The sequence below is a fragment of the Salmo trutta genome, chromosome 38 (assembly GCF_901001165.1).
Source record: "Salmo trutta chromosome 38, fSalTru1.1, whole genome shotgun sequence".
NCBI classification, from domain to species: Eukaryota; Metazoa; Chordata; class Actinopteri; order Salmoniformes; family Salmonidae; genus Salmo; species Salmo trutta.
This window is the reverse complement of record NC_042994.1, coordinates 15,119,739-15,147,553: the sequence shown is the minus strand read 5'-3', so window position 1 is coordinate 15,147,553 and position 27,815 is coordinate 15,119,739. Positions and strand designations below refer to the sequence as shown.

Here is a 27,815-nt window from a genome sequence, read left to right as displayed (position 1 = left end):
CAACGTCGTCTTTTGCAAGGGAAGATATTCTTTATTTCGCCATGAATCCTGACATAACTAGAGAGCGTCAGAATGCTACATTTGACGTGGAGAAACTCACACATATTCTGGACGGAGGCATCGAGAAGACCAAAAGAAGAAGAGAGATTGGTGAGGTTGGAATGTATTGTATCGTGTCTCGTATGTTTAGCCTATCTGGTGAACAAAACATTGAACTAGCAGCTAGCTAGCTAACGAAACAAGTTCATAACTAGCTAGTTGACCTACGTTGGAGAAGGTTGGATATACATAGTGTAGACAACCGATAGTGGTCGCTATATCTGCTGCCTAGGCTAGGTTAGACAGTTGGTTATCTGTTGTTGTAACAGTAGTTATAAGCAGTCAGTTGTTGTTTTATAATTGTGAGCCAATGACAAGATTAAGGCCAATTTGTTTTGCATTCATTGTAACTTGTGCATGCTGTTTGTGTAAACAAGGCTCTGATTTGTGCATTGCCAGATAACATAGCCAGCATGCAGCAACAGCTAGCATGTTAGGGTCACTTGCTAGGGCTGGGCGATATATCGAGTTTTTTTCTCTCTCGGTATATTCGAGTTTATGTTTTAGCGCGATTTGGAAAATGCCTGTATCGCAAGAATCGAGGTTCTGTTATAATGTTGTAACGTTTTACACATGCAACATCTCACTTGTCTTTCTGTCAGCCCAATGTCGAATCATTTCCCAATTGCGTGACAACACAAGCACAGAGGTACAGCCTTTCACAAATTGTAACCACGCCGGAGAAGTGTAACGGTAAGAGTTCCACCAAAATGGAAAGTGAGGCAGCCAGCTCAGCCTCTCGTGAGGATGAAATCATCCCCAAAAAGGGCAGCAATATTTTATTTCAGTAATATGGAAGTGGTTCGGGTTCAAGAGGTCTGATGTTCAGCAAACGAATGTCCTGTGCAAAATGTGTCGAAAGACAATTGCTACGAAAAGCAGAAGTACAAGTTCACCTGTAACTGAAACGACGCAATGCCGATTCCAGTCGGTAGATACCCAAAACGTCTGCTAAAAGACAAACTACCATAGCCGCATCATTTTCAAACCACCAGCAAATATAATTTGTTACTCAATGCATACCACAGCAATATTATCTGAGATAATGGATGCAGTGACCTATTACATAGTGAAAGATAAGGTTCCAATCTTTACAGTAGAAAAGCCAGGCTTTAGGTACAGTTGAACACAAGTTTTTATTTAACTAGGTCAGTTAAGAACAAATTGTTATTTTCAATGACGCCTAGTGGGTTAACTGCCTTGTTCAGAGGCAGATCAGCTCGGGGATTTGATCTAACAACCTTTCGGTTACTGGCCCAATGCTCTAACCACTAGGCTACCTGTTGTTAGTATTTCAGGAAAGAAGCCCTGCTGTTATTGTACACAGCTACACAGAAAGAGTCGCAGAGAAGCTGGCTAGTGGTTCTTATTTTTCCACTACCGATCTATGGTCGAGCAGGGGTGTATTATGTTGCAGATAGAAATGTAGCTAATGATATTAGATCCATTTATTTATCCAATGGTAATACTACACAATTTGCACATAATGTTCGACCTAGTCTCGCATGGCCACCCTTCCAAAATCCCATTTTTTGTGAGAAGCCTGGGTTTCCGACGCTGTTTACCCTGATGTCTTAATCTCCCAATCTTCTCTATCCCCCACAGAGTCACTGGTGATCAGTGACCCAGACTTCCAAAGTGAGGACCTCAACTTCCTGTCCAGGAGCGAGCGATACGATGCCGCCGTGAAGAAGAGTGCCCAGATGATCCTGAAGCTCAGAGAGTATGGCATCTCAGACCCTGAGGAAATCTACTGCTACAAGAGGTAAGGCTGGGACACAGACCCAGACCAGCTACCTGCTATGGGCGGCAGGTAGCCTAGCGGTTAAGAGCATTGGGCCAGTAACACTAAGGTTGCTGGTTTGAATCCCGAAATATGGCGATATGCCCTTGAGCAAGGCACTTAACCCTAATTGCTCCTGTACGTCGCTCTGGATAAGAGAGTCTGTTAAATGACGTCAATGTAAATGCTATGGACCTGCACATCACAACTAGAAATGTGAAAATCGATATAAGGTTTTGTCCATAGAGTTGTCTTCCTGTTAGGTGTAATGACCGATGCAGGTGAAAGTAATGAAAGGTGAGGTATTGAAGATAATTTGGGCTAGTTTTGTTATTTACAAGCAGGATTTGGTTTCAATGGACTGTATGAATTCTGTAAGGGTTTGGGATGATCAAAGCAAATGTCATATTTCCTGGTATCCAGTCATCACTCCTTCACACATTTCATGTTTTTTCCCCCTTTTCTTTCTTAACATTTCACAGAAAGTTCTCATGGAAAACACAGCATGACAAACACCGATGAGGTTTCTCATGCTTGTTTTGAGGTTTGAAGTGCAGATGGCTGTATTGATGCTGCTTTGTACACACTGAAGCAAAACACAACATTTGTTGAAATTACACAAACAGTCTCTAAGCCTTTCACCTATATGCTAAAGTCTTCTTCACATCCCATGCTAATTAATTGCGTTGTCATCTTACGAGGAGTTTGTTGGTATCTTCCTGATCAAAGTGTGTGTTTTTATATATATATATGTGTGTGTGTGTGTGTGTGTGTGTGTGTGTATATGGTGAAGCAATATGAATGTTACGGTCCTGTAGTTTTATGCACTGTTTTAGCGAGTGGGGGTAATTATATATTATAATCAAGTTTTGTCACATGCACAAGTACAGTGAAATGCTTAACTTGAGAGCTCTACCCAACAGTATAGTAATAGTACAAAAATAAACGCAACCTGTAAAGTATTGGTCCCATGTTTCATGAGGTGAAATAAAAGATCCCAGAAAATGTTCATGCGCACAAAAAGCTTATTTCTCTCAATTTTGTGAACAAATTTGTTTACATCCCTGTTAGTGAGCATTTCTCCTTTGCCAAGATAATCCATCCACCTGACAGGTGTTGCATATCAAGAAACTGATTCAACGGCATGATCATTACACAGGTGCACCTTGTACTGGGGACAATAAAAGACCACTCTAAAATGTACTGTCTTGTCACACAACACAATGCCACAGGGAGCATGCAATTGGCATGCTGACTGCAGAGATTTCCACCAGAGCTGTTGCCAGAGAATTGAATATTTTTCTCTACCATAAGCTGCATCCAATATCGTTTTAGAGAATTTGGCAGTAAGTCTATCGGGCCTCACAACCGCAGACCACATGTATGGCATCGTGTGGGAGAGCGGTTTGCTGATGTCAACGTTGTGAACAGAGTGACCCGCGGTGGGGTTATGGTATGGGCAGGCATAAGCTACGGACAACGAACACGATTGCATTTTATGGATGGCAAATTGCATGCACAGAGATACCATGACGAGATCCTGAGGCCCATTGTCGTGCTATTCATCCGCTGCCATCACATGTTTCAGCATGATAATGCACAGCCCCATGTCGCAAGGATCTGTACACAATTCCTGGAATCTGAAAATGTCCCAGTTCTTCCATGGCCTGCATACTCAGACATGTCACCCATTGAGCATGTTTGGGATGCTCTGGGTTGACGTGTACGACAGCGTATTCCAGTTCCCGCCAATATCCAGCAACGTCTTTAACTCTCATTGTAGTTCTTGTGTGGTTTTTATTCTATTATCTATATTATCACTGCATTGTTGGGAAAGAGCTGTCAAAGAATTTAATTGTACTGTTTTACACCTGTTTTATCCTGTGCACGTGGCGAATAAACGTAACTTGAAACTATACTGAACAAAAATATAAACGCAACAATTTCAAAGGTTTTACTGAGCTACAGTTCATATAAAGAAATCAGTCAATTGAAATAAATTCATTAGGCTATAATCTATGGATTTCACATGACTGGGAATACAGATAAGAATCTGTTGGTAACATGTACCTTTAAAAAAAAAAAAAAAAAAAAAAAAAGGTAGGGGTGTGGATCAGAAAACCAGTCAGTATCTGGTGTGACCACCATTTGCCTCATGCAGCGCGACACATCTCCTTCGCATAGAGTTGATTGTGGCCTGTGGAATGTAGTCCCACTCCTCTTCAATGGCTGTGTGAAGTTGTTGGATATTGGCAGGAACTAGAACACGTGGTCGTACACATGGATCCAGAGCATCCCAAATATGCTCAATGGGTGACATGTCTGGTGAGTATGAATTGTGTACAGATCTTTGCGACATGGGGCCTTGGATTATCGTGCTGAAACATGAGGTGATGCCGTTGGCTGAATGGCACGACAATGGGCCTCAGGATCTCGTCATGGTATCTCTGTGCATGCAATTTGCCATCCATAAAATGCAATCGTGTTAACCGCCACCATGGGGCACTCTGTTCACAACGTTGACATCAGCAAACCGAGGCTGGTTGGAGGCTGGCTGGTTGGACTTTGCCAAATTCTCTAAAATGACGTTGGAGGTGGCTTATGGTAGATACATTTATGTTAATTTATCTGGCATCAGCTCTGGTGGACATTCCTGCAGTCAGCTTTCCAATTGCACGCTCCGTCAAACCATCTGTGGCATAATACTGCAAATTTTAGAATGGCCTTTTAATTGTTCCCATTTAAACCAAGCAACTATGTAATGATCATGCTGTTTAATCAGCTTCTTGATATGTCACACCTTTTATTTTTTTATTTAACCTTTATTTAATTAGGCAAGTCAGTTAAGAACACATTCTTATTTACAACGACGGCCTAGGTTAACTGCCTTGTTCAGGGGCAGAACGACAGATTTTTACCTTGTCAGCTCGGGGATTCGATCGAGCAACCTTTCGGTTACTGGCCCAACGCTCTAACCACTAGGCTACCGGTCAGGTGGATGGATTATCTTGGCAAAGGAGAAATGCTCACTAACAGGGATGCAAACAAATTTATGCAGAATTTCAGAGAAGCTTTTTGTGAGTATGCAACATTTTTGGGATCTTTTATTTCAGCTCATGACACATGGGACCAACACTATATTTTAGTTCAGTATAGATAAATACTAATGGTAATGGCAATCAATAATCAGTGGACAGCAGCGTAATGGTAGTAATCTGATCAATAATCTTTTTTGCAGGAGTGTAAGTTGTCTGAGTGGTTAGAGACTTATGGATAGTCATAGTCAGCGTGGATATTCTGTAGGAGAAGGAGACCAGTAGTTGTTCACCATTTAAGTCTCATGGCCAGAGGATAGAAGCTGTTTAGGATAGAAGCTGTTTTTGTCTGAGCCTTGATGCACCGGTACAGCTTATTGGATGGGAGCTTGGAGAACAGTCCATGTCTCGGGTAGCTGGAGTCTCTGACAATTTTTTGGGCCTTTCTCAGACACCGCCTGGCATGTACATTATGGATGGCTGGGAGCTCGCCCCCAGGTTTGCGCTGGGCCATCCGCACCACCCTCTGCAGGGCCTTCCGGTCACGAGCGATGCAGTTGCCATACCAGACGGTGATACAACCTGTCAGGATGCTCTCAATTGTGCAGCAGTAAAAGTTCCTGAAGATCTGAGGGGCCAAGAAGCATTGCCGTGCCTTCCTCACGACTGGTCTGGGTGTTAGGGGACCATGTTAAGTCCTCAGTGAATAGGACACGAGAAACTTGACGCTCTTGACAAGCTCCACTACGGCGTCTTCACTGTGGATGGGGGTGTGCACCTGCCCCTGTTGCCTGAAGTCTAAGATCAGCTCATTGGTCTTTCTGACGTTGAGGGAGAGGTTGTTGTCCTGGCACCACACTCCCAGGTCTCTGACCTCCTCCCTGGTAGCCGTTTCATCGCCGTTGGTGATCAGGCCGACCACAGTCATGTCATCAGTAAACTTGATGGTGGCGTTTGAGTTGTGCCTGGCCACACAGGGGGGGTAAGCACACACCCACTGGGGGGCCCTGTGTTGAGGGTCAGCGTGGCGGAGGTGTTGTTGCCTACTCTTACCACTTGGGGTCGACCCGTCTGGAAATTTTATCACTGAAGTTTTTTTTTTTTTTTCCCGAAATGGAATTAGAATGTGACATTGTTACATACAAGGATATACCATGACGTTTCAAATGATTCATTTAATAAAACAAACTTTTCAATGTAGTTTTAATGACGTGTGACCTCCGGTGGCCTTCACGTATGTGTAGCTTGTTTTATGTTGGCCAATCAAAGAGACTCGATCTGTAGCAAGTGGAGAGAGACCTCTCCGTCTGCCCCCTCCATTCTGATCACACACAAGGCCCCTCCGCAGTTGCAGCAATAGAGCGCCAGACTCTCTCCCTCGCGTAGCAGTGCTCAGCTTTAAAAAAAAAATAACTTAAAAAAAAAGAATGTATATCCCACAAATTCCTGATACTATTCGAACAGTGAAATGATTTCAAAACCCCATCCCTACTATGTGTGAGTCATGGAGTACTGCTGCAGGTCAGCACCATCTCTCTAGGCAGAGCAAAGGTCACATCAAGATTAGAACTGTCTGACTTTTATATTTGACTTGGCTAAACATACTTGATGAGGTGAATTGGCAGTTTTTATAAGTGAAAGCTATGTCCTACCCTTTCACTTATAAAAGTTAGTTACATATTAAAGTCCTCAGCCAGGAGCCTATATTTTCTCTTTGTATCTCATTTGATAACATCTATTTCTCAGTATGACAATGATGATGAGCAAATTGGAGATGAGGCAAATCAGAGCACATTTTGTAGTGAAACTAAAGGGATTGGGTTTGTCCAATGTCCATTTTTTTCTAGTGTTAGAGATTCTCCGGTACTTTTGTATACTTTTTAGCCAGTACTTCTGAAAGTAGTGCTTATGAGCCAAAAGTAAACCCCCCAAAATGGTGTACTATATCACACATGTGCACCACATTATTGCTCTCTGTTACTCTACTGTATGTGTGCGCACGTCTTGCTAGCTGTCACTCAAATGGTGAGGAGCTGAAGCTCATTGGCTAGAACTCTTAATTGCTAGGGGGCTGGCCCATGTGAGGTAAAATGGCACTGCACAGCCTCATGTAGACAGTTGCTTTCAAACTAGGGATTTCGTAGCTAATCGAGGTAAGACAGTAATTCTGATCATAGATTATGCATGTAGAGTTGAAGTCAGAAGTTTACATCCACTTAGGTTGGAGTCATTAAAACTCGTTTTGCAACCACTCCACAAATTTCTTGTTAACAAACTATAGTTTTGGCAAGTCGGTTAGGACATCTACTTTGTGCATGACACAAGTCATTTTTCCAACTGTTGTTTACAATTGTTTACAGACAGATTATTTAACTTATAATTCACTGTATCACAATTCCAGTGGGTCCGAAGTTTACATACACTAAGTTGACTGTGCCTTTAAACAGCTTGGAAAATTCCAGAAAATGTTGTCATGGCTTTAGAAGCTTCTGATATGCTAATTGACATAATTTGAGTCAATTGGAGGTGTACCTGTGGATGTATTTCAAGGCCTACCTTCAAACTCAGTGCCTCTTTACTTGACATCATGGGCAAATCAAAAGAAATCAGCCAAGACCTCAGAAAATTAATTCTAGACCTCCACAAGTCTGGTTCATCCTTGGGAGCAATTTCCAAATGCCTGAAGGTACCACGTTCATCTATACAAACAATAGTACGCAAGTATAAACACCATGGGACCATACTGCTCAAGAAGGAGGCGTGTTCTGTCTCTTAGAGATGAACGTACTTTGGTGCGAAAAGTGAAAATCAATCCCAGAACAACAGCAAAGGACCTTGTGAAGATGCTGGAGGAAACGGGTACAAAAGTATCTATATCCACAGTAAAACGAGTCCTATATTGACATAACCTGAAAGGCCAGTCGGCAAGGAAGAAGCCACTGCTCCAAAACTGCCATAAATTAACCAAACTATGGTTTGAAACTGCACATGGAGACAAAGATTGTACTTTTTGGAGAAATGTCCTCTGGTCTGATGAAACAAAAATACTGTTTGGCCATAATGATCATTGTTATGTTTGGAGGAAAAAGGGGGATGCTTGCAACCCAAAGATCCGTGAAGCACGGGGGTGGCAGGATCATGTTGTGGAGGTGCTTTGCTGCAGGAGGGACTGGTGCACTTCACAAAATAGATGACGTCATGAGGAAGGAAAAGTATGTGGATATATTGAAGCAACATCTCAAGACATCAGTCAGGAAGTTAAAGCTTGGTCACATGGGTCTTCCAAATGGACAAGAACCCCAAGCATACTTCCAAAGTTGTGGCAAAATGGCCTAAGGACAACAAAGTCAATGTATTGGAGTGGCCATCACAAAGCACAGACCTCAAGCCTATAGAAAATGTGTGGGCAGAACTGAAAAAGCGTGTGCAAGCAAGGAGGCCTACAAACCTGACTCAGTTACACCAGCTCTGTCAGGAGGAATTTGCCAAAATTCACCCAACTTATTGTGGGAAGCTTGTGGAAGGCTACCCAAAATGTTTGACCCAAGTTAAACAATTTTAAAGGCTATGCTACAAATTCTAATTGAGTGTATGTAAACTTCTGACCCACTGGGAATGCGATGATAGAAATAAAAGCTGAAATAAATCATTCTCTCTACTATTATTCTGACATTTCACATTCTTAAAATAAAGTGGTGATCCTAACTGACCTAAAACAGGGAATTTTTACTAGGATTAAATGTCAGGAATTGTGAAACTGAGTTTAAATGTATTTGGCTAAGGTGTATGTAAACTTCCGACTTCAACTGTATGAACTACACATTGACACATCTAGCCCAAAAGGGAAGGTTTAAAAAAACATACTTAGTGGTCTTCTACGACCCAGAGCATGTCTTTTAAAGGGGGGATACTGCAAGATTCTGTCAATTAAGTGGTTTTTTTTCTTACCCAGAGTCAGAAACTTGTGGGTACTATTTTTAAGTCTCTGCGTGCAGTATGAAGGACATTTACAGGTAGTTTTGCGAGCCAACGCGAACTACCGTTGGCGCAAAACTGGAAGTCTATTGGTACAGTAGCTTTTGCTTGCGTACCTATAGACTTCCATGATTGATTACCAGAATCTTGCAGAATCCCTTTAACAATAAAAAGCCTTGCTTTTACAGTAAGGTCATGTTGACACTAGTGTCAACCCTATACCTGGGTCCTTTTTAGTAGGCACGAAACACTTTGTGCATTTTAGTTTTCCATTTCATTCTTATTGGACAAGTTTAGGTAGAACCTCCCCTTTTTTTTTCACGAGTATGACCACAAACCGGCTGAGTGGTCCCGCCCAGTCTGTCCATCCGTCAACCTGTGTGTCTCCCCTCCCTCAGCGTGTTTCGGGGCCACCATCACGAGGCTCTGGGGCTCCACTTCGTCATGTTCCTCCCCACCCTGTACACCCAGTGTAACAAGCAGCAGTTCAAGAAGTGGGTCCCCCTGGCCGAGTCCTTCAAGGCCCTGGGCACCTACGCCCAGACAGAGATGGGGCACGGTCAGTCCCCATACAGAGAATATATAATAATGATAACGTAGAAGCACAATTTATACAACAAAGTGCTTGTGCAATTGTGTTAACTAGCTAAGTATATGTTTGAATTATGGAATGGATCACAGGGATGCTTAGGGATGGACAGTTATCGATCCTTGTCGTAGGATTTTCTTTTAATATTGTTTTCAAATCATGGGGTGGACATTGTGATTGAAAGTGATTATTTGTAGGTGTTTGACAGATCACTGTAGTTGTTTGTGTAGACAAAATGTGCCCAGACTGTAGGCATAACTCCATAGTTATTAGCTAAACTGAATAGCCAAAACTAATATGCAGGATTCAAAATGTCATGATTGCCGGTCTGTTTTTCGAGTCCTTATAACCTGGCCAATACCTTGGACAAAAGGAACAATTGAAGGACAAAACAAAATTCCTAACATTGCGCTTAAACAATATTAAACAATCCATTCCCGTCTAGTTTTTAGTTTCATTCCATTCCTCAAACCTCTTATTTCCTCTCCTGCTGCTAGTAGTGGCCTATTAGCCTAATGAGTTGTTTCCAAGCTTATGTCAGTTAATTCTGATTGCTATTAAGTCTTGATTTTCCCCTACTCCCCATTTTCTCTGAATCTAGTCTACTCATTACAAATGATTAACCCTAACGCTGTAGAATTTTGAGCTTTTTTAAGCAAATGACCTAACATTCTGAATTGTGCATTTGAGTGGATGGATGTAGGCCTAATTGTTTGGCTGTTTGTGAATTTATAGCTTGGATGAATGAATATAGGCCTAACAATTGTTCTTGTCTGTCGAAGTCTCAACTGATAGAGAAGACACACTGTCCTGCCAAAGAACATGCAGTGTGATTTTGAGTTTCAGATCCCTGAATATCCCATTGTTAATCTGAAAGCAGAGAAATCTGTGCGATGTAAGACAATTTTGGCCATGCCAGATGTCTCTTGTTGCCAATGTTTCACTTCTATGACGCTGCGAAGTGGACATTATTCACGATCACGTAACCATGGCATTTCCATGACAATACTACTCTAGGGAATGTCTAGGACTGGCTGTTCAGAATATTCTGAAGGCCTTCTTTTTTCAGAGTTCTGGTCTGGTTCACTTCTTCTCAGCTACTCACTAGCTAGGTTTCCATAAACTTTTCAAGTGATTTTTGTGTCAGAATTTTTAAAAGTTTGCATAGAAAATAGATACAATTACCTGCTGTCTTGCGTTTCCATGTTAATTATCTTGTGTCAATAAAAACAGCTGGATTAAATGACCTCACACCTCAAAAAGAAAATCTGCAAAACCTTAAAGTGCTGAGTATAAATGTCGTGGTCAGTCTCTCCATTACCCAATTTAGGCAAATTGCACATTGGCAACACCCTGTATGCCCTCCCACCTATCTGTTTCATGTCTCAGGTAGCCCGCGAAAGCCAGCATCAATAGAATGCAATAATTTACAAATATTTTCCATATTCTAATAATTTGCATGTGCCAATGTATCCCCACTGTCCGTGCCATGGTGAAACTTGCACTCCTGTAGATCGGAAATAATTGGATGGTGAAACTTGCCAGCCAACCAGAAAAGCAAGGTTTAAGTAATTCAGGCCCTCTTGAAAGTCAGGATAATCCTTTTCCTACAAAGAAACATTATTTGTACAGTTACGTGATGACGTCACATGCCCGTGTACCTTCAAATTTGTGACAATCGGCATTTATTCGAAAAAGACTGGTTCCGTCATTTGTCGCAATGAAGAAGGTTCTACAAAATAAATATCCACCCGTGGAACTTATAAAAATGTTGCCGATCTTTAGAAAATGTCTCCTATATCTATTAATAATAATTAGGTAGGTGTTTACGTTTGTCCTATTTCGTACATGTAAAAGTGTGTACGTATGTGTGAATTGGAAATTAGTTTGTTTAGTTTTATTTCACACTCCCTCCGACACCCTCAGAGAGTGGGGTCCCGGCCAGGGATCAGCCATTATTGACAGTGACCCTGGAGCAAAAGAGCCTTGCTCAAGGGCACATTGGCAGATTTGTTTCGCCTAGTCGGCTCGGGGATTCGAGCCAGTGACCTTTCGGTTTTTGACCCAACAGTCTTAACCGCTAGGCTACCTGCTGTCTCCGTAACACGTATCGCACAGATTTCTTTCGCGACTTTGCTTTTGTCGAATAATCCTGGGTCAATAAAAAACAGCCTATTGTCTTAACCTTAAATGCCCTTACAACTGCTTCACCCTTCCTTATAAACTAAAGCAGGGGTAGGCAACTGTGATTCTGGAGTTTTACAGGCACTTCATGTTTTTGATTTAATCAACCTTGAAGACCAATGACTGAATTACCTCAATTGGTCAGGTGTGGTGCATACTGGGAACAAAATCCTGCAGTCCCTGTGGCCCTCCAGGAACAGGGTTGCCTACCCCTGGACTAAAGAGTCTGCTTTAAAACTGCTAGTTGCACTGCACTAGTTGGTAGCATTAGCATAGACAGATGTATTGGTTGTCACACATTTGACATTTTACTACCTCAGGGTTGTGTTCATGAGGCCATGCAATCACAACTTTTACAATGGAAAAGAAATGGCCAATTTAGTTAATGGAGCAAGTCCAGTTTGTCCCTTGTGTCAGTTTTAATGAACACGTCCCAGAGTTTGCCTCAAAATTCATTTGGAATTGAAAATGTTTTTTCAGTGAAATGAGAGAGTACAGGTTAGACTGCTTTTGGAAATTAACATTTCAGGCAAGTAAATGAAGTGTTGCAACAATCATGCATGAGAAGGTTATTTTGAATGAATGAACTTACGATTCTAATCAATTCTCCGCAGTCAACAATTTGCATGACTAGCTCAGTTAATTTTTCTATATGAATTCTTGCACTCCTCCCCATCCCTTCACCCATCCCTCCATCTATTCATCCCTCATCCATCCTTTCTGCCCCCAAAATGTTATTTACCAACACTTCTAATCCCATCTTTTCCATCTATCTCTCCATTATCATTTACCATTATACGGTCTATTATTCTCCCTTGGCTATACCTTATTTTGCATGCCCCCCCCAATGTTCTATCCTTCCTTTACCCTCTTCTCCCTTCAAACTACCCTCCTATCCCCTACCCCCTCCTCTTGGCGCTGCCCCAGCTGTGTGCACCGTGGGCGGTCAGAGCCGCTGGACCTCCACCTGGGAATGTTCCTGCCCACCCTGCTGAACCAGGCCAGTCCTGAGCAGATGGAGACATTCTTCATACCCGCCTGGAACCTGGAGATCATCGGCACCTACGCACAGACAGAGATGGGCCACGGTAAAATGCCAAACAAACCGTACCTGATCACCAACCTCCGGTCACCCACATGCTCTGTGGAGTGGACAAGAGATGCATGCCCAACCTCTTCGACATTTGAGTCGAGCCACCAGAAAACTCCCATACTCGTTAGGGAATTTTGCGTAAAAACGTCTCCCCAGACAGAACGTTTGTGTTGTTAAAGGTCCCATGCTGCCGTTTTTTTATCTCAATATCAAATTGTTTCTGGGTAACAATTAACTACCTTAGTGTGATTGTTTTCAGTGGTCAAAAATAAACAGAAATGGCTTCTTAGCAAAGAGCAATTTATCAAACGAGAATTTTGCTAGCACTGTCTGCGAGTGGTCTTAGTATGGAGGGGGATACTCAAAAAACTAGCTGTTATTGACAGAGATGTTTGGTACTAATTTACCGCCTGATGTCACCAGGCATTCTAAAACTCCATCCCACCAAAGCAGGATGACATTTTAGGCGGTCTTTTCAAACAGCTCTTGCACTAAAAGGCCATTATCATTTTCACAATTTCACAGTATTATTCCAACCTCATAGTGTGGAATTATATATAAAACACAGGAATCATATTTCTGACTGCACTGGGCCTTTTTTTAAATGCTATAAAAAATAAGGAAATTTCACTGACTAAAACCACTAATACTGGCTGGCTTGGAGAGTGCGTGTTGTGGCCGAACGGCTTCGCATTGGCTTCCCTTTGGAATGTGCTCTGCCCCTGGTTCTCACACAGTCTTGTTGCCAGCCGCGGTGAACGTGCATGCCCACTTGTAAAGCACCCTCAGTGACATCCTTTCCAAAACCAGTTACCCTCCACCGACTCTGTCCCTTTTGTCCCCCTTACAGTGTTTGGAAGTATATTGAGTTTAAAGACAGACAACCTACGTCCTTCGTCACATGTATCTTCACTGTATAAACGTAATAAGGCTGTCAAACGATTCAAATAATGAATTGAGTTAGTGGTGTTTAGTTATAGGCATACTATGTTTTGATTGTAAAGGAAAGAAACACAAAATAATCTATCAAAAATGTTTCACCATAACACAAAAGTCACTGAAACATACAGCTGGCAATTAACAGTCTCAATGTTTAAGTAGGCCTACTCCCTCTTATCAATGTTCTTCATTCGTTCCAATTTCTAATTGGAGGGTTGACTATAGGGGGAAAAAAGAACGGGCTCTATGGATACAAAGAGCATTTAAATCTGTCCAACAATGTTATGAGTTCCACAGAAGACGAACAACAGCTCAGCCAGGTCTGAGTTGACGTAGAATATAACACAGCTATTAGATCTAGCCTAGGCTACTGGTCCATGTTCTTCATGAACTAGTCACAACCTGCTGCTGATACTACAACTGGGATCATTGTTTCAATCTTTTGACCTGAGAGATAAAACAGTAGCAAAATGAACAGCAAAAAAACATGTCAGGGGTTAACTTTGACAGCCCTAAACCGTACACAAATTAGTTATGCAAATTGTAAGAAATAGATTGGATTTTCTTTGGTTTTGATCTGTCAAACACCTACAAAGCTTTTCCAACTATAGAATATAATAACTTTTTTTTCGCGTGAGGGAACTGGTTAACCAACCAAAAAAAAATCGTCAAAGTAATACCACTAGACACAAAAAATAATATATTTACTGCTGTAAGATAAAGCTAAGTTTGAAGTTGCATTATTATTTGAGATTGATGACTAGTCTTGTGTCAGGTTTGCACTGCATAATATTAATATCAATGTGCTCCTGCCATAACTTAGTGATAACTCTCTTTCTTTGGTTTTACGTGTTGTGTGTTTGGGGGATTTGGTGTCTTTCTCGTTGCCTAGGCACCCACCTCAGGGGGCTTGAAACCACGGCAACGTATGACCCGGCCACCCAGGAGTTTGTCATGAACAGCCCGACCATCACCTCCATCAAGTGGTGGCCTGGGGGACGTGAGTACACGCACACACTTTAGCTTCAGGGCATGGCCGATACACATACAGTGCCTTTCGAAAGTATTCAGACCCCTTGACCTTTTCCACATTTTGTTAAGTTACAGCCTTATTCTAAAATGGATTAAATTGTCCCCCCCCCCCCTCCAATCTACAGACAATACCCCGTAATGACAAAGCAAAAACTATATATTTTTTTAAATATCACATTTACATAAGTATTCAGACCCTTTACTCAGTACTTTGTTGAAGCACCTTTGGCAGCGATTACAACCTCGAGTCTTCTTGGGTATGACGCTACAAGCTTGGCACCTGTATTTGAGGAGTTTCTCCCATTCGTCTCTGCAGATCCTCTCAAGCTCTGTCAGGTTGGATGGGGAGCGTTGCTGAACAGCTATTTTCAGGTCTCTCCAGAGCTGTTCGATCGGTTCAAGTCTGGGCTCTGGCTGGGCCACTCAAGGACATTCGGAGACTTATCCTGCGTTGTCATGGCTGTGTGCTTAGGGTCGTTGTCCTGTTGGAAGGTGAACCTTTGCCCCAGTCTGAGGACCTGAGCGCTCTGGAGCACGTTTTCATCAAGGATCTCTCTGTACTTTGCTCCGTTCATCTTTGCCTCGATCCTGACATGTCTCCCAGTCCCTGCTGCTGAACAACATCCCCACAGCATGATGCTGCCACCACCATGCTTCACCGTAGGGATGGTGCCAGGTTTCCTCCAGACGTAACGCTTGGAATTCAGGCCAAATAGTTCAGTCTTGGTTTTATCAGATCAGAGAACCTTGGTTCTCATGGTCTGAGAGTCTTTAGGTACCTTTTTGGCAAACTTCAAGCGGGCTATCATTTCAAATAATTTTTTAAATTTTATTTGTCACATGCACCGAATACAGCAGGTGATCTTACAGTGCTTCAGCGATGATTGTCCTGGAAGTTTCTCCCATCTCCACGGAGGAAATCTAGAGTTCTGTCAGAGTGACCATCGGTTTCTTGGTCACCTCCCTGACCAAGGCCCTTCTCCCCCGATTGCTCAGTTTGGCCAGGCGGCCAGCTCTCGGAAGAGTCTTGGTGGTTCCAAACTTCTTCCATTTAAGAATGATGGAGGCCAATGTGTTTTTGGGGACCTTCAATTCTGCAGAAATATTTTAGTACCCTTCTCCAGATCTGTGCCTCGACACAATCCTGTCTCGGAGCTCTACGGACAATTCCTTCAACCTCATGGCTTGGTTTTTGCTCTGACATGCATTGTCAACTGTGGGACTTTATATAGACAGGTGTGTGCCTTTCCAAATCATGTCCAATCAATTGAATTTACCACAGGTGGACTCCAATCAAGTTGTGGAAACATCTCAAGGATGAACAATGGAAACAGGATGCGTCTGAACTCAATTTCGAGTCTCATAGCAAAGGGTCTGAATACTTATGTAAATAAGGCATTTGTTTTATTTTTCAAAAATTAGCAAAAATGTCTAAACCCGTTTTCACTTGGTCATTATGGGGTATTGTGTGTAGATTGCTGAGGATTCTTTTTTAAAATACATTTTAGAATAAGGCTGTAATGTAGCAAAATGTGGAAAGTCAAGGGGTCTGAATACTTTCCGAATGCGCTGTACAATCAAACCAATCCCCAGTTAAGTCTGTGGACTTAGCTTCTGAAGAAAACACATTCCACAACATTGCTGAACAAGATCAAACCATTTACTTCTGATTCTCATTGTAGTGTGGACTAGAGACTTAAATGACTGCCAGATGATTTCAATATAATTATTTTAATAGTGAGAATCTCTCTCGCTCTCTCGCTTCCCCCCCCTCGCCCCCCAGTGGGTAAGACGTCTAACTACGCCATAGTTCTGGCCCAGCTCCACACCCAGGGGAAGTGTCACGGACTGCAGGCCTTCATCGTACCTCTCCGCAGTATGAACACACACATACCACTGCCAGGTACTGTACATACTCAAAAAGAGTGTGTCTGTCTGTGTCTCTGTATGTAGCTTTGGCGGTAGCCTACTGTCTAATGAACTCACTCACTTTCTCTCTCAGGTGTGGTGGTAGGGGACATAGGACCCAAGTTTGGCTTTGATGAGGTTGACAATGGTTACCTGAAATTGGAGAACGTACGAATTCCTCGCGACCACATGCTGATGAAATATGCAAAGGTGAGCGACTGGGCAGTTAAGCACATTTCAAGGAGACACTGTTCTGTTGGTTGATTCTAATGCTGTCACAAAGCTTAGATTTTAAGGTATATTGTATGCATATTCCTCACAGAGAGTGTATACTTACTACCTGATTGTCCTAGAACTGTATACCACAGACCAGGGAGGACGATTTACATTTTTTTTAAATAAATGTATCAGCCATATTTCTATTAAAGCAAATTGGATGACTGTCATTCATATTCCATTCACCCAGCTCAATGTAACATCGATAGGTTTAGGCTACTACATGATACCCGACTTTTCCCTATACCCATCCTATGAATGAAAGTTTACAACGTAGGTGCACACAGGTGGAGCTACATTTTTGTAATCAAGGTGACAGACCGTGACAAATTCACTACCGCCTTGCACACTCTTGCCTGCATCTAGCTGATCTAAGGTGTAGTCATTAATCCAGCAGTGGCAAACAAGAGTTTATATTGGACAAATTCAGGTATTTTATCCCGTTCCGTTTGCTTCAGTTTAAGAAACATTTTTCAACAGAATCGGCGGAATGAATACACCACTGATCACACACAAACAGCTCACTTTCATAGCAGCCACATAAAAACAGCATGATCACTTTGCTTATTGTATTCCTTCTCGCATATTAGTCTACATAGCTACTAGAACTAACGCTTTAGTAAACCCGCTACAATCATGCAGTACAGTGTGCAGTCAGCGAGCAGTTTAGTAGTTAAACCGGTGGGCCCCGGTGGCAATAAATTAATAAAACTAAAAGCTTACCTTGACTTGGAAGAGTGCCAGTGCTGGATAGGATAGCCAGCTAGCTAACATAGAATCTGTTTCTGTTTGAGACGGGTGTTTGAGTAGGCAAAACTAGCTAGCTGCATTAGCTAGCTAAGTGAGAAAAAAATACAATGACATATAACTAGCTCTCTATCTCCCTCTCTCCACCTTCATTTAAAAAAAATATATATTTTTTCAAAGCTGTTCAACTATTGTCTTTGAGTCAGTTACTCACCACATTTTATGCAGCGCTAGCTAGCTGTAGCTTATGCTTTCCGTACTAGATTCATTATTTGATCGTTTGATTGGGTGGACAACATGTCAGTTCATGCTGCAAGAGCTCTGAAGTTGTCATAATTACAGTGTGAGTCTATGGAAGGGGGTAAGAACCATGAGCCTCCTGGGCTTTGTAATGTTGTCAATGTTCCCAGAGAAGGACAGAAACTAGCTGTCCTCCGGCTACACCATGGTGCTACCCACCAGAGTGCTGTTGCGGCTACAGTCCAAAAAAGTGTGTTTTAATCAATTATTTGGTGACGTGAAGATATTTATTATAGTTTCATTCTTAAAAAAAAAAAGAAAAGAAAATTCACTGAGGAGGATGGTCCTCCCCTTCCTCCTATGAGGAGCCGCTGCCACAGACCGTATGTATTCTCCCCACCAGGTGGAGGCAGATGGTACGTACGTGAAGCCTCCCAGTGCCAAGCTGACCTACGGCACCATGGTGTTCATCAGGTCCATGATCGTGGGGGAAGCGGGCCACGCCCTCGCCAAGTCCTGCACCATCGCCATCCGCTACAGTTCCGTACGGCACCAGTCTGAGATACGCCCAGGGTCAGTTGTAGCTCTGTACACACCAGGGTCATGTTCAGTAGGACAAACTGTAGCAAAAAGTTTTGAGACGGAAATTGAAATTCTTATTGTACAGATACTACTTTCCTGTGTTATGCTTTGGTGTGTTTCCATCCGTTTGGTGCTTAATGAACATGATCCTGGATACACACATTTACTGAAAAATACACTACTGTTAAAAAGTTTGGGGTCACTTAGAAATGTCCTTGTTTTTGAAAGAAAAGCAACAACAAAAAAATGTCAATTTATGTTAGCACAGCTGAAAACTGTTGTGCTGGTTAAAGAAGCAATAAACCTGGCCTTCTTTAGACTAGTTGAGTATCTGGAGCATCAGCATTTGTGGGTTCGATTACAGGCTCAAAATGGCCAGAAACAAATAACTTTCTTCATCCCGGAGTCGTCTCAAGAGGTGACTCCGGGATGCTGGCCTTCTAGGCAGAGTTAATCTGTCCAGTGTCTGTGTTCTTTTGCCCATCTTAATCTTTTATTTTTATTGGAAAGTCTGAGATATGGCTTTTTCTTTGCAACACTGCCTAGAAGGCCAGCATCCCAGAGTCGCCTCTATACTGTTGACGTTGAGACTGGTGTTTTGTGGGTACTATTTCATGAAGCTGCCAGTTGAGGACTTGTGAGGCGTCTGTTTCTCAAACTAGACACTCTAATGTACTTGTCCTCTTGCTCAGTTGTGCACCGGGGCCTCCCACTCTTTCTATTCTGGATAGAGCCAGTTTGCGCTGTTCTGTGAAGGGAGTAGTACACAGCGTTGTACGAGATCTTCAGTTTCTTGGCAAAAAGCCAAGGGGGGTGAATACGTTCGCAAGGCACTGTAAATAGTCAAAGGAATACAAAAATACTCATACATACTTGCGCACATCCATACACAAGTAACACACTCAGACACAAACAAGAATAGAAAGCAAAGTACTATAACCCTTACCATTTTAACAAAATCTATACTCTTATTCTAATTGTGTGAGAGCTGATGTAGATAATGTTACATAGAGTTTGGGTAGATATTAGGAAGTCTTATTCATATAATATCTGTATCTCAATGTTCTTCTAAGACTAACATATAAAAGATAGCAATCGAACCGTTAACCTTACATCTGTCTATATTCTTATTTTGTGGTTTCTCCAGGGAGGCGGAGCCCCAGATCATGGACTACCAGACACAACAGTACAAGCTGTTCCCCCTGCTGGCTACAGCCTATGCCTACAAGTTTGTTGGTCAGTACATGAACCAGGTCTACCACCGCATCACTGGAGACATCAGCCAGGGAGACTTCAGTGAACTACCAGAGGTACTTACAGTAAATACTAGCCTGAAATCCAGAATCTGTTTTGCTAACATTCCACGCCTTGTACTCCGTGTCATGCTATACAAGGAGTGGAATGATAGCTAAACAGACTGGTACCCAGGCTAAGTAAATACCTCCCCTTGATATAGTACATGATGAAAGAAGGCTGGCTATGGCCCAGAGTTAAAAAAAAAGAAAAAAAAAAAGGTCTTCCTAACCACATGACCTGACCAGGAAAAATGGGAAAACACTCCACTCACTGAATAGTCTTGAAATGTTTAATCCATTTTAAGCGGCTGAAGTTTAATGGAGGTGTTTTGACAACAGGCTTCGTCTGTGTTAATTCTTTAGTCTAAGACGTTGGGGGAGGGACGGTGCTAAGCTGACATATGGAATTGTTTTAAGATGGTCATACTATGGATCATTTAGCTATTTTGATTTTGAATTTTAAACAATTATTTGATTAAAATATTTAATTTGGCCTTTGCTACTAAAGCACATTGAATAACACATTCATAATGTGAAAAAGGACAGTCAAAAAATGTATCATAAGAAACTAATTGTCTTTTTTATATATTTAACCCCTTTTTAGGGTAGGCACAAACGTCCTTCAAACTTTAATTCGTTTTTTTAAACCGGTAATGGATACCTTCAAACGAGTTTGTAGCCCAAACGGTTCGGACGCTACCACACATCAACGTTACAGACAAGTCTTCTGACATTTGTGGGGGGTTGTAGAGCAAAACGGAGAACGTGTTCGTGAGAGTCTCCGCTTTCCATAGAGTGGTTCGGACGCTACAGATTTTTTCGTGAGAAGACCGATTTTCGGGATGTTTCATGGTCTGACAAACACCGCTCTAGCTCTGAAACCTTCAACCGCAGAAGTGAGACACTGGAGGATGCGGTGGATTGAGACACATCCAATGCAAAAAACATATCTCTAGCTTAAACTGACAGGTTTTTTTATGTGGATTTTTTGTTGTTGTTATGTAACTTAGACTGGCGCACTGGTGCGTCAATCAACTCTAGGGAGTTAAATGAAAGATCCTCATTCATATTAAAAATTACATCATTTTTAATTTGCTGCTTTTTCTGTGCCAATATAACTGTACCCTGTGCCCATCCTCTACCATCCTGTGTCAATATAATTGTATAACCCTGTGCCATCGTCTGACCTGTACCCAGCTCCATGCCCTGTCCGCGGGCCTGAAGGCCTTCACCACATGGACGGCCAGCGCGGGCATCGAGGTGTGTCGCATGGCGTGTGGCGGGCACGGCTACTCCCGCTGCAGCGCCCTCCCAGACATCTATGTTACCTTCGTGCCCACGTGCACCTACGAGGGAGAGAACACTGTCATGATGCTGCAGACAGCTAGGTAGGTACACACGTACATTTGCACACGCACGCACACATGCAAACGCCCACTCACACACACAAATATAAGACACAGATATGACACACACACACACACACCCTGAAATTACACATTCTTTCCTTGCTGAATCAAAAACATCAGTTAGTCACATTATACAGCTCACACAAACACACATTAAGATGTATTCCACAACGTCAAGTCAGGGCACATAAGCCTAGTATTAAAAGCTATGTGTGATATTGCGCCCTGCACATCAAAGATCGATGCTTTGTTGATAATTACTACCTAACTGTCTAAATGTTTTTGGGAGTGTGTTCAGTGTAAGCACTGCTAAGTGTGAAGTGTACAATGGAAAGGGTGAGGAAAGTAGTTGAATGGGAGTGAGTGAGACTAGGACCAAATGAATGGGTGTGTATGAGTTTGTATGTACTTAGAGCTGGGTGGTAAACAGCGTTTTACTATATACCAGTATTAATGCATGGACCGGTTTGGATTTTTACCTTACATAATGGTATTTCAATGCTTGCTTTGTTAAGTGTAATAACTGAGTGATGAAACTTGAAAAATGATTGCAATGGTCCATTCTTACTGCCAGTAAGAGACTGCTAACAGTTGAGATCGGATCATTTGCTAGCAAGAGCTTCAGGTGCGCACATGTCATTATGTGCGATGAATAGGCTAGTATCTGTGAGGCAGTGGGGGTGCCAAAAGCACCTTAGAAATCAGCACAATGCCCTTTGTGGCGAAAGTAAAAACTGCCATGGAATCCATTGAAAATACATGGTCAGAGGAGAATTATTATTTTCATAAAGGAAAAGTGACTTTTTCACGATAGAGGCATACAAAGACAAAACAAATATTTTACAGTGTGGAAATGATAGCAAATGAGTGAAGGTAATTGATGAAAAGGCTGAAATTAGTTTGGTTTTAAGTTTGTTTTATACAATCAATCAGAAGAGAGAGAGCCCCATTTAAAACCACTTAGAATGTATTTGTTGCCACCCTAGGATCATGCATGACTCATTAAGCATATGTACCGTAAATTCCAGACTATAAGCCGCAACTTTTTTCCCAGCTTTGAACCTCGCGGCTTAAACAATGACGCGGCTAATATATGGATTTTTCCCACTTTACATTTTTTTTTTCAAAAAAAAAACAAAACACATTCTGTGACGTGCTCATTTTTTTGGCGGCATGAAGCTTTCATTAGACCAATGAAATTGCCGAACGGGTTAAGGTCAAACAACTTTTTTTACTGTTTAGATTAAATCGAGCGCTCTCAAACTTCCCATCATTCTGATTACGGTAGTCATTTTGTCACCCTCATCATGGCAAAGACACGGAGAAATGCATATGATGCAGCTTTCAAGTTGAAGGCGATTGATCTGGCTGTTTGAAAAGGAAATAGACCTACCTGCTGCACGGGAGCTTGGTCTTAATGAGTCGATGATAAGGCGTTGGAAACAGCAGCATGAGGAATTGACAACTAAAGTCTACTGATAATTTTTTCTTTTTTGTTACAAGCCGTGTTTCATTAAAGCCTATTTATTTTTGTTACAAGCCGTGTTTCGTTAAAGCCTGTGTAAAGTTTATTTGTTTCAATGTACCGGTAGGCACCTGCGGCTTATAGACATGTGCTGCTTATTTATGTTCAAAATAATAATTTTTGTTTTAAATTCAGTGGGTGCGGCTTATATTCAGGTGCGCTTAATAGTCCGCAAATTACGGTAAAACTTTTATTATACCAAAACATAAAATACCGTCAAAAATGAGAAACACATATGATATTTTGGCCATATCGCCCATCTCTACTTTGTGTGTGTTCTTGTCTGTGTGTGACCTTTGTGCCCATCCATCGTCTTGCTCACGTGTTCGCATCCCTCACTCCCCAGGTTCTTGATAAAGAGCTACCGGCAGGCGTCGGCAGGCCACCAGCTGAGTGGCATTGTGTCCTACCTGAACGAGTCAGAGCGTAGGCTGCAGCCCCAGTCTGTGTCCTCCCGACCCACTGTAGTCAACGTCAATGACCTGGCCAGCCTTGTGGAGGCTTACAAACTACGAGCTGCCAAGTAAGTGGGCCTACAAGATAACCAAAATGTAATAGATCCCATTTAGATATTTGATCTTCGTTAAGTCCCAAAGGGCTGTACATTGTATGGCAGAGACTTTTAATCAGAGCAATGTGGTAGTTGGTGCCAGGCAATGCAATGAGTTGAGCTAAAATGGTCCACCAGTCCAGCACACAACGAATTGTACTTGTATTCTATGGACAGCCATGCGTCAGTTTTTGTTTAAAGGTTTCCTATGTCAATGCCTCTCTGTGTGTCTTTAGGCTGGTTGAGATGGCAGCTAAGAGTATTCAGCAGGAGCTACAGAAGAGAGTCAGTCAGGAGGATGCCTGGAACAACAGCGCTATAGACCTGGTCAGAGCCTCTGATGTAAGTTACCTTACCAACCTGGGATATGGAATGTGTTGTTTTTTGGGAGGGAGCCCCCCCCCCATCCCTCCTATCTCTTCCCCTCTCCTTCCCTCTTTCAATTTCCTTTTCTTCCTCTCTCTCTGGTCCTCATTTAACGCTCATCCATCTCTTCTCCTCCTCACTTTCCATCTCCAGGCCCACTGTCACTATGTGGTGGTGAAGCTGTTTGCAGCTAAGCTGGGGGAGATAGGAGACACGGGGTTGCACTCTGTCCTCAGCACCCTGGCCCTGCTCTATGCCCTCCAGGGCATCCAACAGCACAGCGGAGACTTCCTCCAGGTAACCACCACCATGGCAACTGTCAATCACAGACTCCCAGGGGAAAGTACAGGGACTACATACATACTCAAGTTCTTGAAGAAAAATATGTGAATTTCAATGCGTCCATCAGTGGGTCCCGTACCAAAGTCTATATTCATTTTTATAACGTCATGTATGATGTTTTAAGCAAGACATGGTATTACACTCGTACTTGCATCACTTATTAAAGGAAGATTATCTTATTTTTGTATATTTAAAAAAGAAAATTGTATTAACCCCTTCATCACCACCCCTCTTTGGAGGACAAATATCTTTTTGTTTTTTAATTGCTTTTGCTTACAAATTTTAAATGCATGGTACTTCTATATAAAGCAGTCACATAAAAGTAATACATTACCAAACATAAACACTTTAATCCCACCCCTCAGCTCATCCCACCTATCACATAGACCACCCTCGTTTGGTTTCTATGTGCCATATATTTTTCAATTGTGCTGTGACGTTTTATATAATTTTAACCATTCTAATCGTATAGTATTCAGATTGTGAGTTAAAGATGAAAACCTTTCCTACGAGTATTATTTGACTGACTATGGCTCTCTAAATCAACCAACACTGCTATTTGTAAGGTTAATTTTAAGTGCATGTCTTGATTTTTTTTTTTACCATTCCTGAACCTGTGACCAGAAACAAGCTACATGGTTCGCACAACTCGCACAACAATCTCAGCTCTGTAGATTTTGATATATATATATATATATAATCATTTAAATTGAAAAACTCTGTTGAATCAAGTGTTGTTTTTTGTACAGGTTCATAAACCATGTGCCGGTACATCGAAAATCTCTTCCCATTTATTTGCAACCTGTATGGCACAGCTGTCAACATTTTTGTCCTCAAATGAAACTGGAAAATGTTTCTATTTATGCCAGTTCCTTTCAGCCAATTTGTATTTTTAATATATGGCAGACAAACAAGTTCCCTACCTTCTCCCTTTTCCACTTGCCTCTTCCATGTTTGTGGTAATGCTGCAATCAGTTATGTTCTTACTCTAACTTTCCGATTTGATCCTACGTATAAAGGCTCTAACTCGTTTGTCATGACATTTGGATATTTTAACCTATTACTTATTTATTGGGAACACATTCTCTTTAACAATAACAACCTCACTATTCCTTCCTCACTCCAGACTGGTCTCCTGAGCGTGCCCCAGCTCTCCCAGGTGTCCCAGCGTCTGAAGGAGCTTCTGGCCCAGCTGAGGCCCAACGCCGTGGCCCTGGTGGACGCCTTCGACTACCGTGACGAAATGCTGAACTCCGTCCTGGGACGCTACGACGGCAACGTCTATGAGCACATGTTCGAGTGGGCCCGCCGCTCGCCTCTCAACAAGACAGAGGTCAGAGTTCATGGAGAGGGCCTTTAAAAAAGAGACAGATTAAGAAAATGAATTTACTGTTAATTTTACGCTTTTTTTAACCTTAGTTCATTATTAAGAACATGAATAGACCATTTGAGAACCATTCACAAGGATTTGTTTCAGATTATGATCAAGAGCCAAATTATCTCTGTGTTCATTGCGTAGTTTGCCTACATAAAGACAGCAATCTAATGAATGATTTGCTGTAGTAATAAGTATCCTGCGCAGAGTAACCTTGTCCCAAGGCTATTGCTACCGACAGCGAGAGGGAGCCGGTGGGTGGAAGTGACTACCTGCAGAATACTGAAATTGACCCTCCTTCCCTCTCTTCTAGGTCCACGAGTCCTACCACAAGTACCTGAAACCCCTGCAGGCCAACCTGTAAGATGACCCCGGAGCCTTCTCACCTGACCCCTCCACTACAGGGGACGGGAAGCACACTAACAACACTAATCGAGCAGTGTGACCCCGACATGGCCGCCGCTGCCCGTCCACCAACCGGAAGGGGCTCATTCCACCCGCCCCTTCAGTGTTTAACCAACCACAGGTGGTGGAACATTTTTTAAAGGGGAACCATTGGAGACCAGCCTCCTTACTCCACCTCTACTGATGTGCTGCTAATGAATGAATCAATCATTCTACTGGACTTATTAAACTAGTACTTCGTTTATGAGTTTAAATATACCCCATGCCTTGTTAATGGATTTAATCGAAGGTCTGAGAAAACATAAGATGGAGAGGAAGAAAAACTGTAGTTCGCATACGAGGTGGCCTAAAGATGAAGGGGTTTTGATGACTGATCCTTGTGATCTAATCAAGCTCTTTGGATCATGTACATTGCAAATCACACGATTTGTTGAGATGTGTTGAATCCCATAATTTTTTTTAATCTGGATAATTTCTCATCATGCATGTCACAGTATTTGATGCTAATGTACTGCGGATGGTTGTCTTTAGTAGTGGGTGACGGGTCAGTTGGGGTTTGCAATGAACCAAGGTGTGCGTGTCTCTGTCTAGGTGTGAGAGAGTTTGTGGTTGTAGGGTAACGAATATGATTAGTGAATAACGAGTTGATGAGTAAGCTATTCTAGTGATTTGAGAAAAGGGGCCTTTCAATTCTTGCACTTAATACAAACCACTAGTATATATGCATGAGGATCTTTTCAACCATGTGGGGCTTTATTACTAAGAAATGACACGAAAATCAAACTAGCTTGAAGAACAAGGTCGAATTCATTAGGGCACACTGTGGTAAAACGTCTTGCAATGGAAAGAAAGAAAGAGTTTCTTATTGGACCAGTCCGGGTAGTCCCCCCATCTGTTTCAGTCAGTTTTCTTTTGTTTGGTGCCTATTGAATAAAACCCGGATGTGGCATTCGGAACAAGTACATTCTTCAACACAATGAAATAAGTATTTTTAATACTTGATTACTAGCTGTTGATTGTACTGCTGTTGACTTTTACAGTATGTTGCAGATTGATACATTTTCAAATGGAAAGAAGCAGTAATTACTGTTTGTGGGAGAAGTATGTGCCAGCAGAATTTGTCTTACTTTAATAAAGCTAACATGGTAGTATTATCACACATGGTCCATGCATATATTTTTGATTGAAAAATATGCTTTATAAATTTATTTTGTGATTTTCGTTGCAATATAAGGATGTATGATTATTATTTCAATGTACCTACTGAATTTTTGTTTAACAAATATTTGTGATAGTATAAGAAATCCATTCAGACTGAATATGTTTTAAACTTGATTGTTTATTGAATTGAAGGTGAATAATTTGTCATGCTTAATGATCTTAGTAAAAAATTTGGGGGAAAAACTATCAAATGATGTTTCCTTGGTTTCCTTCAACTTTGTTTCATAGACTGCCAGAAGCAACCACTAGATGGTGTTATGAAATCAGATAGGAAAAAAGTCTAAGCCATGTTTATTCATAACATTTTTACATTTTATTTCAGTGGCATAGATTTAGGAGAACCAATTCTACAAATGGATGGAGGATAAAGGTTTGAGTGTAATCATTAATAAGATTATGAAGAGATTATAATAGCACGTTAGATTATACCACTGCAATGCATCTGATTCAGAAAATTTGACCTTTTAGGAAATTAACCTGTACTTTTACAAATCAATGCATTCTATTTAAAACCTTTGGACAGTGTTTCTCTTGATGAGATTCTTCTTCTGGAATTGTGTTAACTCTTGCTTGGGTGGAAATGTCAAAAGAAGTGCTCTCACACTTCCTTTCCATATATTACTATAGCAACACAGGTTACTTTCATGTTAGTTTGCTTTAGTTTTTTGGGGGAGGTATTGTTTTTGCTGGGAAAGTCTCATGTCCCCCTCATTGCGTCATTTAGGAACATTGTGGTAAGGGGTGTCAAGCTTCGGGACTCAAAGAGCAATATTATCAAGTTATTTATGCCCTTGCACAAACAACAATCATGCAAACATTACCAAAATATATAAAACTATTACAGT

General features: G+C 41.8%; 1 protein-coding gene across 2 annotated transcripts; it reads left to right on the top strand.

Moving 5' to 3' along the window:
- Window positions 1-10: 10 nt before the first annotated feature.
- LOC115178807 (peroxisomal acyl-coenzyme A oxidase 1) lies at window positions 11-27,161 on the top strand. 2 transcript variants are annotated; one of them, XM_029740137.1, is made up of 14 exons: window positions 11-150; window positions 1,705-1,864; window positions 12,593-12,753; window positions 14,590-14,697; window positions 16,513-16,632; window positions 16,732-16,847; window positions 18,304-18,473; window positions 19,630-19,792; window positions 20,975-21,165; window positions 23,058-23,234; window positions 23,498-23,603; window positions 23,781-23,924; window positions 25,096-25,302; window positions 25,658-27,161. In XM_029740137.1, exons 1-14 carry the CDS (start codon window positions 42-44, stop codon window positions 25,706-25,708), a joined length of 1,983 nt encoding a protein of 660 aa, XP_029595997.1. In that variant the 5' UTR covers window positions 11-41; the 3' UTR covers window positions 25,709-27,161. The 2 variants fall into 2 exon arrangements, with proteins under 2 accessions (XP_029595997.1, XP_029595996.1); XM_029740136.1 differs by lacking the exon at window positions 12,593-12,753 and adding an exon at window positions 9,291-9,451.
- Window positions 27,162-27,815: the final 654 nt, after the last annotated feature.